The 14,796-nt window shown below is 37.8% G+C and overlaps 1 protein-coding gene across 6 annotated transcripts in view; it reads left to right on the forward strand.

Annotated features, from left to right (window-relative positions):
* Window positions 1-14,796, forward strand: part of CACNA2D3 (calcium voltage-gated channel auxiliary subunit alpha2delta 3) — a 396,804-nt gene that overhangs the window by 273,825 nt on the left and 108,183 nt on the right. For 4 of the 6 annotated variants that reach the window (XR_005602956.1, XM_039558917.1, XM_039558915.1 and 1 more), the window contains exons 14-16: window positions 3,709-3,726; window positions 10,535-10,606; window positions 11,365-11,445. Coding sequence is in view for 5 of the 6 variants with exons in the window: in XM_039558917.1 (XP_039414851.1) it covers window positions 3,709-3,726; window positions 10,535-10,606; window positions 11,365-11,445 (171 nt within the window). In the remaining variant the exon portion in view is untranslated. The remainder of the gene's footprint in view (window positions 1-3,708; window positions 3,727-10,534; window positions 10,607-11,364; window positions 11,446-14,796) is intronic. The other 2 variants (XM_039558916.1, XM_010390014.4) reach the window with 1 other exon arrangement.

Raw genomic sequence — 14,796 nt, forward strand, 5'->3', positions numbered from 1 at the left:
GAATTCAAATCCAACAGAACAAGAAGTTTATAATTCTACTGAGTTTTCCTTTAAAACTTCTAAACTCGGTTTCTTGGAAATCTAGGACATGCAGCTACATAATGTTTTGAATCAACTTGAAACAGCTCTAAAATATTTTAACAATGCATGACCTTTTTCTTTTCAATTATCATGACATCATTTACAAAATCTGTCTTTATGAACTTATTTTGATGAGGGTGAAAGGAGATAGACTTTTATGAGGTACATATCAGAACTACTGGTCTTATAACTTTTTCCTTCTTCTTCTAAAGACAGTATTCCAGATCTCTGGGGTTTTGTTTGGTTCAATCATATTGGTCTCACAGGTATCTGATCCAAAAAATAGTGCACAATCCTTGATGTTGGATCCCTTTTCCTGTCTTGGGGTTTTTTACCACGTCAGTAGTGTCTAATTTTTCTTTTTCTGGTAATACCAAACACATTTCCATGAAGGGCTCAAAACAATGCTAGATTATTTGCAAATGTGGAAAGCATGACACTGTGTGCAACAACACTATTGAAAAACCTCCTGCAGTTATTTATTCTGTGTTACATTGTGTGATGGGACCCCAAGTTGACCTGCATTTAGAAGTGGAATTCTCAACATGTCTCACTGGCATCAAGCATATTGTGAACCTCAGGGGGCCTGCAGTTTCTGAGAGTAATTTTTTACAATACAAAATAGAATAAGAAAATGTGTTTAGTAAAGAATTTTTTTTTTGTTTTCTGGTTAAAAGGAGGTTGAAAAAAAAGTAATGCTACATTTTTTACCTGTGTTCTTGCAAGGCCCCATGCTTTAATCTTGCTCTTCAATCTAAGAATTTTTTTAGGTTGCAACGAAATCTGCATGGTTCCATCAGCATCCCTAAGACTGCTTTTGTACTTCAGAAAATCCTCTTAGGTTTCCCCTGATGCTTGCAGGCTCCTGTCCCTGTTGTAGCTGGCTGTACAGCAAAGGTCTCTTCCCAAGCAGTTTTGTGGAACAAGGTCCAATTTCCTTCAGAGGGCTCCTCCTGACCCACAACTGGATCAACCAGGAGCCAGCAAACGGCCAGGTGTCCTCCCTGCACTTCAGCCACAATAATTGTAACAAAAACTGCTTTACCCAGATGGCAAACCTGGAGCAAGTAAACCAGATCTATGCACTGTATCACACTAATCATGTGTATTGTTTAGGGACGAGCACATGAGGGAGGAAGAGACACTAATGGAAAACAAATAGGAACAGGAGGCACTTTGGTGTGGCTGGAGCTGAATGAAAGCACCAAAAGGGCACAGTTCACCAGGGGTGTGGGTAGAATAGGAATACCTGCAGTGCTGGAGGGCCAGGGAAAGATCACACAGTTTGCTGCAAAGCTGCCTCTTGGCAGGGTATGAAGCAAACCACAGGAATCAGAGGCACCTGTTGGCTTTTACACACAGACAGGCAGCTCTTACACTGTTCAATAAAGGGTCAGACCAGAGGGCTATCACTGCTAATGTTAGGAAAATTATTTCTTTCCTATGGCCTCCCAGAAGGGGTAATGTCAGACAAAACTCCACAGTTTGTTTCAAAGGAATTTGTAGCAAATATTAAACGGAATTGCTGACATATAGGACCTTGTAACAGGCAAGTGTCAAATCAGCAACAGGATGAAAATTTATCTGATGGGAAAAAGACAGATTTTTTAATTTTTTTTTTTTTTAATTGAGTAAAGACCTTGAACCTGGATTTTTAAGGTTAGGTGAAATGTGTCAAGAATTCCAGCCCAGGAAAAAGCATTATGGTCTTGTCTGCTGACTTTATTATTCCTAATCAGGGTTGTGACTGCTAATATTTAGGAGAATGGAAATATTCTCGATTTTATAAAAGGATGTAAATTGGATTGACTAACTGAATTCAGAAGCAGATAATATAGAACTCTAGTTGGTAAATGCTTAGTAATGTACTCTTGACAATAATCTGAATAAAAGCAAAAGAGATCACTTTGTATATAAAAGTGCAAAGCATCTAGTTTGTGTGGCAGTTATTAATATGTAATCCTCACTTCAGTCCATCTGACTATAACTCCTTCACTTGGAAAAACTTGACCAAACTTCTGTTTGGCAAATTTAAAAAAAAATCATATTACAACTTTCTCCTCTTGTTTGAATGTAAAAAAGAAAATGTTTCCCCTTCTCAGAGTCAAAATAATTAACTAGTCAAAGACTAACAAGTAGTTAAACTTTCAGAAAGGCTTTAAACTGCTCTAACCTGTTATACACGATTTAGGTCATGTATTTACAATTCACAGGTATATGCAATTTCTGCAGCAACCCTTTTATACTGTTCAATACAGTAATTTATTAAAAAAAGCAGGCTTTTTTTGAAACACATGCTTTAATATGATCTTGGTTTGTATTTTGGTATTGGATCAGTGCAGTTTTAGGATGAAGGAATTTTACTTCCAGCAATTCTTTGTGCCATGAATTTTGTTATATTTTATGTTGTGGAAGTGGAGAAACTGTGGCTGCTTGCTCCCAATATGTGAATTAGAGATCATGTGACAGTTCTGTTCCATGACATATACCACGTGGATATCAGCTTTTAGCAGAGAACTGTGTGCAAGTTGTTGTTTTTCTTTTTCTATTTGTTTTCATTCAGAGGAAGGGCAAAAGGTCAGTCAGAAGCTCACTAGAAATCTTGAAGGTCTTTTTGCATTTGGCATCGATTCACCTGCCTGTTTCTGTGTTCTGCTGATGTCTTTAAAGAAAAAATTTGTGTTGGAGAAACAAATTTTCGGAGGCGGACTTAGCACAAGGCTAAACTGCTGCGTCAGTGAATTTCTCCACAAGTGTGGAGTAAGAGGAGAAGAATTCAGAAAAAGGGAAAACTGTATTGTGCCTGTAACAGTTTGGTTTTCTGACTTCCTCCACTACAATGGGTTTTCTTTTCTCTGAAGTGAAAACAGAACCCATCTTTCAACTCTTGATAAATAAGGTCTTTTATATGTGATGGAGTCTGCTGCCTGCTCTCAATGCCTTTATACGTGAGTTGTTGCTTACAGTAAATACTGTGCACACAACCAGGTATGGCTACTCTTGTCTAGTAACATCTGTGTGGTACAAATATGCATATATGCATAAACACTTGCATTTGATTTGCATATATGCACATATAATCATACTCGTGTTTACAGCACAGAAATGTATTGTTCTATGCATATATTATTGTATATTATGCATGTATTGTAATCTGTTTGCATAAGCAGTTACTAACTTTCTATTCCCATTTTGTTTTTCTTTCCTCTCTCATGGAGGATACAACCTTCTACTTTAGTATGATAATCTTCTCTTAATGTCAGTTTCATTTAAAACTAAAACTGTCTTTATGTTGAATTATATTTGTGTACAGGAAGATGGAACTACTTCACAGTTCAGTTGTGATACCATATCTGATGAGAAAACAATCCCTTTCTTGGTGTGGTAGTATTTAACAAATTGCACGGTGCTTTTGTGATACCTAGTAGAGAAGATGTCAAATCATAAAGTCACTTAATAAGTCCTCAATAAGTTGAATCAATTGGCAATGTAAACCTAGTTCCTCTAGTTTCTTTCCTTTACACTTTGTTTTTATATTATGTCTGTGCTTTTATTAATACGGCACCTAAAGTAGCAGTTCAAATTAATTTAATGTATAATTGCTTGTTCTGTTTTGTTGTTTTCCAGCTCCCTCAGGCACAAAAGGTAAAATATTTTAATCAAATCCTAGTCATTCCAAGTAGTCACCAGTGCTTCACGTTTCCATGGTGGTGTGAGTGCGGTACAGTTGGTGATCAGTGAAACTCTTCACTGTCACGGGGTCTCTGAGGCGGGCACAGGAAGGTACCTGGCTTTGAGCCCAGCTGAGGTACCTGCTGAGAGCAGCCCTTCAAACATATGAGCTATTTTAACATGCCAGGCATCTAGTAGCCTACAACTTGGAAACGACAGGGAGGCTATTTTGTCTACAATTTGAAATAATAGTAGGGATTAAAAAAAACCCACTCCATTACTCCATGTGAAACATTTTGGGATCTGTTGTAGAGACTGCAGAACCCATGGCATAGCTGGTACCCTTTCACTGCTCCCCACTGTATCTACCAACACACCCCTGAACACATTCAACATTTGACTTCTCTAACAGGTTGCATACTTTTCATATAATGTGCTCTTGCCTTTAAACCACTTCTGCATCGATATGGTGTTACCAGAGTCAGCACTGCACATCAGGACAGCACAGTCAGTGTGGCAAAGTTAAGAACTGCTCGATGCCTGTTGCATCATCCTTATATATTTCACAAACATAATCGAGGCTTTTAGAAACTAGAAAGTCTAGGTGGTGTTTTGTGCTTTTGGTAAAAAACTATTAAAATGATAAAAAGGAATAGAATGTGCTGGAAAATGGCAACACTCACTTGTCCAAGTCGTTCTTATTGTTCTTGGTAAAGCACCTTCAATAAGAAATGTCACAGCAACTAGTCAGTTTGACATCACTTTTATTCATGGATGATGATAAAAGTTCACTTTTTAATGAAAGCTATAAGTGAGGTGATCTTTCACTTAATAGTTTTTGAAGAATAGTGGGGGCATCCACAGAACTTAGAACTTCACTAATGTGTCTCAGCCACTTTTTAGTTTAAAAGCAAGAAATACAAGGATGGGAGGTTTTATTGTTATGATACTATGTGTATTTGAAATTTCCTTGCTCGTGGAGCTCAGAAAATTCTATTTCAAACCTGCAGGTAATATAACACTGCACTATGTCCACAGTTTGTTCTTGCTTTGAGAGTTGCAGAACATGGTACCAAAAGACATTGGCTTTGTTTGGGCTTTTTTTTTTTTTTTTTTCTTCTTGAAATAGATGGTTTCAAGAAATATTTTGTGTACAGCTTTCTGGAAAAGTAGAAGGACCAAAAGGCTAGACGAGCTAACTTTAGCTTTTTCATTTTCACCCGCTTGTCTAAACATTTGTGCCAAATGCTTCTCTTAACAGTTTGCAGAAAGAAGAGAGAGTTAAACCCTAATGTGCTGGTGCAGAAGGTACAACCAGTCAGGCTGTTTGTCAGGTTGTGCCATGTGGTACTGTATTACCTGTTCTGATGGCCACAATTCTGAGCTGTTAAATAATATTCTGGTAAAAATTACTCAAGTTTGAGGTTAGCAAAAAACAACACAATTTTCATAAATGGTCAAAATTGCCAATTTTCAGTGTGTTGGCCCCTACATCAAGCAAATGCATTACTAAAGCCACATATTTTTATATGCATTCATAACTAACCACAGTCTAGTTGACTGTGTATTACTTTTGTGCAGAGAAAGAAGAGAGGGGTGGGAAGGAAGGAATGAGATGGGGAGGGAGGACAGGTACAAATAATCCTCCAGGGATTTTGATAACTTCAGGCAAGAAATACGCCTTCTAATAAGCATGGCCTGACAGCTTATGAACAAACCAAGAGAATCTCTCTTGCTCTCTGCAAGGTGAAGGGAAGCAGCACAGGGCTGGTGCATGCCTTTATGAATGACTTAGTCACTGTTTTGCCATATGGTGTCTGAACTTGTACTGTATTTTTGTTGGAATCTGTGTATCATCTTGCAAATGTTTTCTCTATAAACATTTCAAACAGTCATGTCTCTCTAAACTTGTTCACTTTAATCTTTGAGTGATCTGAAAGAAAAATGTGGCATTTCAAGTTTACCTTTATTATTTCATATCTATTATAAATAGTTCACCATCTTGATGAAATGTGTTTTCTCTTATATGTGGGACATTTTGACTTCAGACTTTTCAGTGTTTAGTCAGTGTTCCGTGGTGATTAGCTATTGATTTTGAAGACCTGTAGCTTTTCAACTGTCTACAGCAGTTAAATAGCAATTAAACCTGTTGCTCTTATGCTGTCTGCTCTTAGTCAAACTGGTGCAAATTCAGAATTGGAGAGCAGGTGAAATGAAGAACGATGAGTTTAAGGTGGATGTATCTGTTTCACCATGATATTTGTCTTGAAAAGATCCTTGTGATATACTCTATACTTAAATAGAAAATACCACAAAACCAAATCAAACCAACCGCCCACCCAACCAGCCAAAAAAAACCACCACCAAAAAAACTCACCTGAATTTCAGGCAACAGAGACACTGATTTAATATGGTTATGTTACTTTCAGAACCAAATAAGTCTAGGAAGAGTTAATGTGTCTAAAAGGAAGAACTACTGCCAGGCAAATGAAACAAATTCTTATGAATTTTACTTGTCCTCTATGTTTCTTTTATGCATGTTTTTAGGTAGCAATCCCACAGGGCTGTGAAAATAGCACTAAGATGAAAAAATAACTCAAATTTACCACTTTTCAAATTTGTTCATTTTGATTTCCAAAATTACCTTTATCTTTGATACAGTTACATAAAATAGCTTTTTGTATGCATTGAAGAGCAAAAGCCATTTTTCCTTAATAGTTCAAAAAGGTGTTTTGTTTCCTAGTATGAAAGCTTTACTTGCTTTTTTGAGCAAACACAGCAGGATTCAAAAGCTTTTGCCTTACTCCTGCTGTGATGTTTTGTTCTACTTAGTTTGAGTGAAGAGGTAGAAGTGAATAAATTAGGCACACAAATCAGAAGCAGAGAGTTGTGTTTAGGAACACTTGAGAATTTTTTTTAATGATTCTCTCATGAGTGGAACCATATTTCCTCCATACAGAAATTTTTTGATAATATTTTTTGCCCAAAAGTTCCCGATGGCTTTCTTCTCTCTTTCTCTGTTATCCTTAACTTCTGTAAGTAGTGCTGTGCCCTCCTTATATCTTGATGCTATTGTCTTTCAGCCTTTTGGGAGCATCATTTATCATTCCCTGCATCGTTTACCTTATACTTTGAAGGGTTGAATTAACTGTCACTAGGAATAGAAAATAGAAAATTTGCAAAGCTGCTGTTTCATTGAAGCGTATGACTAGTGATTTTAGAACTTTTATGAAATTATGGTAGTTAAGTTGAATCTAATGGAGTACAAAATAGTCATAAACAGTTTGATTTAGCATTCCTTTGGATCTATTTCCTCCTCATGAGATGCTATTGTCTTTCATTTTTGTAATGAATATTTGATTTCCATTCAGAAAACCATGTTAAAATTTTCACTTACATGTTAATTGCAATCTTTAGTTTCCAAATTTCTCTCTCACATTCCTCAACATGCAAACTGACTTTTAATGACATTTTTGAATCAGCAGTTTACAAACTCCAAGTAACTATTTTACAATATAGGGGGTTTTTTTCATTTACTTTGTGTGCTAAACACAGAAATGCCTCTTTAACTTAAGACACACAGGTTCCTATATTGTCCCAGACCATAACTTGAGTCTATGCCAAGATAATAGCTATTCGTTATTATTTTAGTCCGTATAAAACACAAATTCCAATTCTCTGATGCTTCCAACCTGCCTCATTACTCTGATCAGCACATAAAAGTGCAGTGGTCACAGAAGACAACACATTGTGAAGCAAATCTATACAGAGTGGGCAAAGGAAGAAGGTGGGTGGGTTGGGCAGGTGTGTCAGAAATTCTGGACTTCCTACTGTAACTCTTCTTGACTATACACTCCCAAGGAAGATATTCCAGGGATGTTTCTCAGACTCCTCTTTCCACAATGGAAGCACCTAAGAAAATGTTTTTACTCTTTCCTGTGTATGTGTGTCTGGTTTAATTCTGGAGCCTGCCTTGCTCTTTGCCCTGAGAGATGGATGCTAGTGCTGGATGCGAGGCTAAACTCAAAGTGGCTTGACTCTTAAGAGGATGGGTTTTTTTGTTGTTGTTTGGGAAGATCTGCTTGGGTTTGTTCTAAGGGGGGTAACTGTGTACAGTGAGGAATTAAAAGGCAAACTGTTGTAGTTAAGTTATTTCTTTAAAGGAGTTTCTCTCCAATTATAAATCTGTTATTGCTAGGCACTAGAGAGCTGTACCTTTTTCAGAGAGCAAGTTCTGTTTCTTTATTCTAAACAGCCAAGAGACATTTAACCTGGAAATGCATTTTTTCCTCAGTCTTGAGGCTTATTTTCTTTTAAAGGTTTGTTATTTTTTGCTAAACATTTTATCAAACTGAGTGTCCATAGCCCTTGGGTAGTTTCCCACCTAAAACCGTTACCACCACGTCTTTTCAATAGAAAAACATTCTGGGGCAAATCACTGATGCTGTCTCTTTCATTCATCATTCTACACTAGATAGTAACTACAGTCTGATGAGCAGTGACTCAGTAAAATGTTGCAAATGTGAGTCCCTGCTCATCCAGTTATTTGCTGACTCCACTTATGGAAGTGGCCAACAACCTCTCCATCTGCCAAACAAATAAAAAATCAAACAGGCTGGATTATACAGTTGCAATTCTATAGAAATTATTGCAGCAGCCAACTCTAGTTGGTACTTGTAGATAACAAAATTACAGGGCAATCACTCTTGTCTACTTCCATAGTCAGTTTTGAGAGTTAATGAGCAGTTCTTTCAATATTTCCCAGGAATCCCAGACCATGGAGGGTTTTTTTCTCCATGTAAAGAATTTCAAACACCCTAAAACTTTACTGAGAGTACCTTGGCTTTATCCTATCTATTAAATTATTTTTAGTAATATCTTGAGAGTGAGAAGACTCGTAAATAAATACTGTCCTGGTACCTGACAAAAACATGATGTCAGAGAACAGCTACCCTGGGCAATCATATAAAATCTCTAAGTGCTCCAAAATGTCACCTCATAATCAGCAGAATTCTTTTCCGCTTCCTGGGCTCCTCTCCACACAAATCATGTCAGTGTGCTTGACTCTACTACTCTGGCCAAGGAGCAGAAATTCCTACATTAGTTTGTCTGCATTTGAGTTTCAAGTGCAACCTTTGAACCCACAATGTTATGTCAAGTTTTTGGGTTTTTTTCTTGTTTGTTTAATAGCTTACTATTCCTTGATAGATCAAGGGTTATATTAGGGTTAGAATTATCTCTTCTTGCTAACAAGGAAAACAAACGAAAAAAAAGGAAATATGATCATGAGTTCGTTCCACCTCATATCCCCAGTGATTCCTTATCAGATGTAAACCTTCTTGACTCTAAATCCCATTTGTGTTCCTGTTTAATGTCTGCAAACATTCCTTCTCACCGTGAGATAGTGCCATGCCTCAGGAAATATACTTGTTTGGGAAACTGAAAATCCTCCTGAAGAAGATTGGGAGCTGCAAGACATGTAATTATCTAGATTTTGTTTGTCTGATTTGTTAATGTGATATAGGCTTCATAAGTTATCTTTACTTTTCATAAAGTATCTTTTATAATGTAGGACTTGTTTTCTGAAAATGTGGCGAGCCAATTGCTATTGCTTCATTATAAGAAAACCTTTGTAAACACAAACAAAACAAAAAAATAATTGCAAAAATTCTAAAAGGAGAAAAAAAAGGATTAGAAGTTCTACCTGAGTGCAGAAAACATGATACAGACGCCAGAGTGGTAGGAGAATGTCACAGTCACAACTGGGCATGACTGGCACCTACGGTATCGCTCAGCAAGATCATCCCTACTGCTGCATCCATTTGGCTGAACACAGAAAAGCAGAATTTGTGTTCTACAGCATCTCCACTTGAGATCATAACTGTCTGTGTAACACTTCCAAATGTTGGATAAACTTCTTCAGCTTTAAACATCTGCCCCTGGGGACAGAAAAGGTTGAGCAGTAACTCTCCACCTCCTGCTTGAGTTGCCTTTCACACGTGGCGGGTGAAGATCTACAGGCACAGAGCAGTGCTGGTCTGGAGCAACCCAGTCAGTGTCTGCTCAGGGCAGAGGTTCAGTCTGGCCAGAGGGTGTGAACAGGGAGGAGACACAATCTGATCACTCTCACTGTCCTGTGGCCAGTGATAAACATCCTACATGTTTCTCTTCAATGGAACCAAGGTCAGGAGAGCTGTTTTCTCCCTAAACTGAAAAAATACATTGAAACCTGATGTGCAGAATCAAATAATGCTTCATGGCACCTCTTTGCCCAGCAAACTGGAACTGGCTGGAGCAAAGATGCTCCTGGGATCCTTGCTGGCTGCCATCCTTCGTGCCACTGTGTGAGCTGAGGAGATCTCAGTCTGGACCACAACAAAGTTCATACAGCTCGTGACCTCTTGCTCTTTTCTGGGAGAAAACAGCCCGAGGCAACTTCGGCAGAGCTGACACTGGGAGGCATGTGGAGCAGAGCTCCAGCTGCTTTGCTGCTGCCCTTGCTGCTTCCACAGCCCACATCCCAGCCCCTTCTGTCTCCCGTGGCACACTGCAGTAGGAGTGAGGATGAGGGATCCTTCCTGGCACTGGAGGGGCTGGGATGGACAGAGCTGGTTCAGTTGACATGGGGCTGGGGCTGGGCTGAGCTGCACTGACTGCAGGTCCAACTACATCAGTGTCATTTGGATAAACTGCCTTATCTCATTTAAAATGGAAATAATGCAATTGTATGTCTGTAATGGTTCCTTAGTTCTCAGAGACAGTATTTCTTTTTCAAATGTAGCTTGCTGATGATCAGGGATTGGTGTTGATGACAACTGTTGCCATGCCAGTATTTAGTAAGCAAAATGAGACTGTAAGTACTCAGATTATTTCTGTCATGTGATAATGGTGTGACTGACGCGAAGTTGCGTTCAGGGATCTAATAACATTTTAGCCAACCCCCAAATTTTTTCTTCTCTTCCTCTTATGTTGTCTGCAGTCAGTATCCCTTTATTAGCACAAAAATGTGGACAAATAGTCCCAAATATCTATACTCTAGAAACCATGGTAAAATGATGAAACCCTATATCTAAGAGAAAATCTCAGATGGCACTTGGCCTTAGGGCTTTCTTACTTCTGTATTACTTTTTTATAGCAAATAATCTATATAATTTTCCCCTTTTCACTGGTATAACTCAGAATTTAATTACTTTTATGTATATTATCTATATATGTGTTTATCTTTAATAATTTAACAGATTATTAAGGAAAGTTAAGTGTACTTTCCCCTTAATGGTTCATCTTTCTCTTTTGTTTATCAGGAGAAATTGGGAAAGAAGGGAGGAACATATTTTTAACAGTAGTTTTTAATTTAAAACATTTGCATGTGAAAGATTTCAGTAGAGGGACTCACCCTTTTCTAGGTGAACTGTAAATAAAGCAGAAAGGAGCAATGTTATTGATTTAATTACTGCTTGATCAGCTGACTTGTACCAGTGTCTGCCTTCCCCACTTTTAAAATAATTGGTGTGTTATCTATTCACTTCTGCAGTGTAGCTGCAAGGTGAAATAAGTGGTGAGAATGTTTATTATTATTGTGGTTCTGAGTGCATCTTTTATTGTTCTTTTCAGAGGTCTAAAGGGATTCTCCTGGGAGTAGTCGGCACAGATGTTCCAGTTAAAGAGCTTTTAAAAACTATTCCAAAATACAAGGTAATATACAGATGGTGTATATATATAATGTCTATTCAGTATAATGCCTAAAATATAACATAATTAATTTAATATGTTGTTATTGTTTGTACTTACATGGCTCCATTATTTCACCCATTTTCCTCAAGAATTTTAGCTCTGTAGTGTCTGAGATCAAGTGCCATTTTTAAAACCTAAGTTAAACTATGGCCTGATTTTCACGTTTTTGTTGATCAGTGTGGTCTAGAGGGTAATGTTAAATATTGTCCATATTAAAATGAATGAAGTTATGAAATCAATGAAGTTATCAGACCATGAAATACAGCCAGAACATGAGGCAAAATAACAAAAAAAATCGTGCTTAAAAATGGCATTGCTTTGCATGAAAACACTTTAGGCTTCCTGTTTGTGTATAATGCTTCCTGTTGCAGGTGACTCCACAGTGATATCAGAACACAGTGACAGAGGCACTGCTGCTCAGGATAAGTTACAGGGAACACTCTTAGTGCACAAATCACCAAAGTTTACCAACAGCAACTTATATTATACTTTTGTGTATGCAGATATAATGAATCTGTAGAAGAAAGAGGAGAAAGGAGCAAAATTAGCTCCTTTGCAAAATTTGGAGCAATGGAAAAAATCTTTGGAGCTGCCTGTAAGGAGCTGTGAGGAGAGCTGATGACTTAAGAGGCCTCCCAGAAACAAAGACTAGACAGGAGTAAAAGAATAAAAGTAGGTATTTATTTGAAAGGGCTTCAAAGATACACCCTGGGGACTCTGAAGCTATTCTGAAAATGGACCCCAAGATGGACCCCAGGTCACGAGTTCTTCACCCTTTTATAGGTTTGGTTCATTTGCATATCAGGGTCAGTTCTCCAATTAAAGCCTCAGTTTTCCCCTCAGCTTATCCCCCCACCCCCTTAGCGGCTCTTTGGTTTATGCTTTTGGCCTAGGACACTCTTGGTGTCCTTGGAAAGCAGGGCCAGAGAGGCTTTGTTATGTCTACCTAGCATGAGAGAGCAGAAATTAACAGGCTACAAGAAACTTCAGAGTCACACACCAAGCAGTATGGAATTTGAAAAATATAAAGGTTAAAACCTAAGGCACCAGAGCAAGGTTCATTTGTAGTGAGAAGGAAGAACAATGTTGTGGTATCTGCAGAAATAAAAGCTTGGCTGTGCATGGCTGGATAGGAAAAGCCGAATAACAGTGATGTTACTCCTAAATAATCTGTAAGATTTGGACATAGTCTGAATATAAGAACCTGGAGAGAGTGGGAGGCCTGAATAACAGGTATTGCAACAGAGTGAGACTGATTCAGAAAAGGAGAAGTTTTTTTAAGAATTAGTTTTCTGTGGAATTAATATATGATCCTCCTGCTGAATATTAGACTTTTTATTTGAAGGTATGTTTTATATTGCAGGATGTACTGCAAGAGAGGATTATTACAGGAGGCACCAATATCATGCAATGCAGTTGGGTTAGTGAGATCACTTGAGTTATAACTTCCAGTCCCACATGCCATAAACAAAGCCTGTACAATTGCAAGACCATAATCACCCCTGGGACCCATTCCTGCAGAGGCAACACGTGACAAAAAATTCACACAGGGATACAAAATGATTGGTTGGAAATAGAAGTCTGCTGGCCTGGAATTCTTTCAGCTTGGATGAGGTGAATTTTATGCTGAGGAAGATGAATAATAGCAATAAGCTATTATCAGCAGTTGTTATCTTGGCTAAACTTCCCCAGATGTCAGTGGCAGTTTCTCCTGAATAAGGTGGGGTTGGATTTGGTAATACTTGACTTCCATGTGACGTTTTACAACAGCTAGAAAAAGGTGGGTTTTTTTCTGACTCTGTGATTTAGAGACAGAATTCAATGTTTAAAATGGCAGTGCTGCTGTAAGTGTCTCAGACACTGCAGAGACCATGCAATTTCCCACATTGCACAGAACATGATAAAATACTACCCTCGGATCTATGTAGGCCTCAAACAGGCAAATGCTTTTTTCCTGTGAGTTATACCACCCACATTTGTTTCCTTACCTGACTTCCATTGCCTGGATGTCATTCTGCAGTTATCAACACAGGCAATTGTACTTGAGATCTGATATTTAGCCAACAGCTTGATTCCCTTGTCACGCTATAATAGTTAAAATGTGTCCACTGTTATTATTTTGGTTATCCCTCCTTTATGAAGAGATGCCAAGAATATATCACCTTCTATTGCTCTCACTGAAGTTTATTGCTATAGGAAGACCACTAATTTATGAAACCATCTCCTGTGTGGCAGCTATAGTTGACCATATACAATCATTCACACAGAGACACTATAAATTAGCCTGGAATGTTTTACCTGTGACTTTTCTGTAATATTGTTCTCTGGTTTATACTTACAGAAAATTAAAGAAGCCAAAAGACTTACTCTCCTTTTTGCCTCTTAGAAAGGATTCTGACTTTTCAGCTGTTCTCAAGTTACTTAGTGTCAGACAAATTCCTAAAGACCCACTTCAGCAAAGCATTTAAGAATGCACTCAAGTAAAATAAAAAGATTTATTAGTAAGAACTGTAAAGTAAATATCAAAGCAAGATAGTGTGAGAAAGTTCCATTTTTTTTGTTTGGTATTTAATACCTCAGTGTATTGAGATGCTTAATAAAAATACATAGGATATTATATTGTCTGAAGAACTGAAAAAAATGGGTAAGGAAGGATAGGAAGATTTGCTCTGCATGGCAAAAGATACATAGTAAACCTGTAGAAAAATCTACATTAGTAGCAAGTTTATGCTAAGAAGGGATGTTTGAATGACCACATCAAGGGTTTGGAGGTACATTTATTACATTCAGTGGATGCAATCAACTGTGTAGTAAGCATATTGTTAAACAGACCAGTATTTCTATTTAAATAAGTACAATGCTAAATTTGGACACTCTCAGGCCTCATCAAGCATTTCATTGCTCTCATGGAATCTCCCACAGTTCCACTCGGTACAAAGATGTAAACTAAGAGGAAATTCCTTAGCAGAAATAGCTGCCTTCAGTGTCTCCAGCTGAACTGGAATTAACAGAGAGCCTTTAAGGTAGGAAGATGTAAATATCACATGTGACAGGTCACCGTTGCTTGCTGTAGCTGCCCTTTCCTTATCTTTAAGTGCTACTTTAACAACAAGTGAAGAAAGCTGTGCACTCCTGGGAATAGGGGAATTTATAAAATCCCAGTATCTCTTTGCCCTGGCACTTGTTCCGTGTATGCCACATGCTGTGGCATCTCGTATATAGGTATATTACATATTTTTATATATATATATATATATATATATATATATATTAACTCTAGCACACAAAGGAACAAATGCCCTGGATAGCAGA

This window comes from Corvus cornix, chromosome 12 (assembly GCF_000738735.6).
Source record: "Corvus cornix cornix isolate S_Up_H32 chromosome 12, ASM73873v5, whole genome shotgun sequence".
NCBI lineage: Eukaryota > Metazoa > Chordata > Aves > Passeriformes > Corvidae > Corvus > Corvus cornix.